Below are 3,180 nucleotides of genomic sequence, written 5' to 3' on the forward strand. Positions count from 1 at the left end.
GGGTGGCCGAGCTGGACCGCTTTGATGACCGTGAGGCACTGATCTTCCGTGAGAACACGCTGGCCACCAAGGCCATCGACGAGTACATGAAACTGGTGGGGGGCAAGTACCTCCAGGACACACTGGGTACGGCTGCACATTACAAGTCTTTGTGGGACATCACGGGGTGTTAACGGGGTGCAGAACATCCTGGGATTGTCATTACAGGGTGTTGTGGGGTGCAGAGCATGACAGGGCTGTAGGACACCCCCAGAACATCCCATGGGTGGAGGCTTGTCTCCCAGCCGTGCCCGTGGTGGTGGCTGGTTGGTCCCTTTATGGGTTGTCTCTTGGTGGCCAGGAGAGGCCGTGGCCCAGCTCTGCGCCTCGGACGACAGCTGCGAGGTGGATCCCAGCAAATGCGCCGGCCTTGACCTCTCCGACAACCAGAACAACCTGCGGCAGGTCTGCGAGGAGACCTTCCAATGCATCGCCGCGTCCTGCGAGTGAGGGACAGCCCCTGCGTGGGCGTGGGGCTGGCCACGGGGGTGGGCACCAGCACCACGGAGACCTGGGGACAGGCGTGGAGATGGGCGTGGGGACAGGGATGGGGCTGGGGACAGGAAAGGGAATGGGCAGGAGGACAGGAGCTGGCACCAGGGTGGGCGTGGAGGTGGGGCTTGGGGATTGGCACCATCCCTGGGATGGGCAGCAGGAAGGACCTGGGGACAACCCTGGGGACAGGGATGGAGGACAGGGACAGGCATCATGCCCAGGATGGACACGGGGACAGGCAGCAGGAAGGACCTGGGGACAACCCTGGGGACAGGAATGGAGGACAGGGACAGGCATCATGCCCAGGATGGACATGGGGACAGGCAGCAGGAAGGACCTGGGGACAACCCTGGGGACAAGCACAGGGACCGGCACAGTCATGGTGGGCACCGTGTCCCCCAGCACACCACAGTGGCTGGCTGGGGTGGCTCCAGGGCCCCCCACCCGGCCCAGCACCCAGCAGGGTGTCTCCTCTCCCCACAGCGCCTTCCCGGCAGAGCTGGGCGAGATCTTCGCGGCGTGGCAGGAGGAGTGCGCGGCGCGGGGCAAGGCGCCCATCGGGCAGCGCCTGGTCTCAGCCTCCCTCTTCCTACGGTTCCTCTGCCCCGCCGTCATGTCCCCCAGCCTCTTCGGCCTCGTCCAGGAGTACCCCAATGAGGCGACCGCCCGTACCCTCACCCTCGTGGCCAAGGTCATCCAGAACCTGGCCAACTTCACCACGTACGTGTGGCACAGGCCGTGGACAGTCACGGGTTGTCCCCAACACACCATGAGGTAGTAGGGTTGTCCCCAACACACCACGGAGCTGCAGGGATGTCCCTTAAACACTGTGGGGCAGCAGGGACATCTCCTACATGTCACAAACCAGTTGTGTGGCAGCAGAGAAACGTCTCCACTCCACGTGTCCCCCCAGCCTGGTCCCCCCCTCATGTGTAACCTGTGGTGGCTTCATCCAAGAACATGGCGGTGTGCCCACCCATGTCCTGCCTTGTAGGCAGGGTGGTGACATGGTGCAGGGACATCGCAGTGACTTGGTCCGTGACCCTGGAGGTGGCTTGGCCCATGATCATGATGGTGGCTTGTGACCATGGTGGTGGCCCAGGCCATCGCCTGGTCCCCAGGTAACCGGACATTGTGGCCACCAGGTTTGGCGAGAAGGAGGCCTACATGGGCTTCATGAATGAGTTCTTGGAGAACAACTGGAGCACCATGACAGACTTCCTGCAGAGCGTGGCCAACCCCGAGAGCAGCATCCACATGGCCACCTACGACGGCTACATGGACCTGGCTCTGGAGCTCGCCACTCTCCACCTCCTGCTCTGCGACATCTTCTCCAGCCTGGACCAGGTGCCACCACCTATTTGTCCCTGAGGGTGGCTGCCAAGACTGGCCACCTCCTCCTCCCCACACACAGAGCTGGTGTCCACAGCCCCATGGACGGCACCTACCCCAAGGCCACCCTACTGTCCCCATAATGTCCTTGTCTTGTCCCGGTAGGCCACGCAGGAGGAGCTGGAGCCCCTGCCCACCATCCTCACCGCCATCAAGGAGGGGACCCCTGTTCCTGTTTCCGTCCGTCTCAGCTCCACCACGGAGCGAAGGTACCGGTGGGTGGACAGAGGGACCCATGGGACCAAGGTGGAGCTTTGGTAGAGGGGAGACACTAGGATGGGTTTGGGGTGGTTCTGGTCCCACTTGGGTTCAGGGGATGGTTTTGGTCCCTGATGGGTCCAGCAGATGGTTGTGGCCATGTTAGGGGGTGGTTCTGGTCCCAGCTGGGGGGATGGTTCTGGTCTGGACTGGATTTGGTGGATACTTCTGGTCCAGGCTGGGTCCAGGAGGTGTTTCTGGTCCCAGCTGGGTTTGGGGTGACTGGTTCTGGCTGGTTTTGTGGTTCTTCAGGTCAAGGCTGGTTTTAAGGATGGTTCCAGTTCTGGTCCCGGCTGGGTTTGGGGTGTGTTTCTGGTCCCAGCTGGTTTTGGAGTGCTTCAGGTCCAGGCTGGGGTCAGGAGACTGGTCTGATCCCAACTGGTTTAGGGGTGTCTCTAGTCCCAGCTGGGTTCAGGATGGTTCTGGTCCCTCCTGGGTCCTGCACAACCCCAGTATCCAGCCATGCCACCACCCCATCTCCCCTCACAGCTCGGCAGAGAGCTTCAAACCAGGCTTCGTGCCACCCCGGGAACTGAGCAAGCACAGTCCCCTCATCAAGAGCCAGTCCCTCATCAGCATCCGCCGCGCGCGGGGCCGGGAGGACGGGCCGGAACCGGAACCATCACCGGCACTGGTACCATCACCACCACCCAGCCGGGATCGCCGCAACGTCCAACGCACCCAGAGCGTGCCGGCACAGAGCAAAGCCGCCCGGCGCCTGCGCAAGCAGGGCAGCACCGAGCACGTGGCGGAGCCACCAGTCGAGGAGAACCTGGAGTCCCTCGTCCCCCGTGACGTCCCGGTAAGCTACAGCAGCCACCTCACGTCGGGGCCGGTGCTCCGAGGAAGACATCGGTGTTAACAGGTGTCGCCGATGCCGTAGGGTCGCGGGAAGCTGCGCTCGTCGGTGTCGCTGCCGCGCAAATCCACGGTGCCGTGGCAGCGCTACGCGGAGGAGGTGGCGGCGGCGCAGGGCGAGCTCTACACCATCCGCCC

The 3,180-nt window shown here is 63.3% G+C and overlaps 1 protein-coding gene across 1 annotated transcript; it reads left to right on the plus strand.

The window, feature by feature from the left end:
* Positions 1-5: 5 nt before the first annotated feature.
* RASAL3 (RAS protein activator like 3) lies at positions 6-3,178 on the plus strand (the record flags this gene model as incomplete). The annotated part of the gene is made up of 7 exons (XM_026867599.1): positions 6-126; positions 341-485; positions 1,018-1,254; positions 1,680-1,881; positions 2,032-2,135; positions 2,674-2,986; positions 3,068-3,178. Coding segments are annotated over 7 exons (1,233 nt in total), but the record flags the coding sequence as incomplete, so codon positions are not given.
* Positions 3,179-3,180: the final 2 nt, after the last annotated feature.

This window comes from Athene cunicularia, unplaced genomic scaffold (assembly GCF_003259725.1).
Source record: "Athene cunicularia isolate RWA unplaced genomic scaffold, athCun1 SCF_9, whole genome shotgun sequence".
NCBI classification, from domain to species: domain Eukaryota; kingdom Metazoa; phylum Chordata; class Aves; order Strigiformes; family Strigidae; genus Athene; species Athene cunicularia.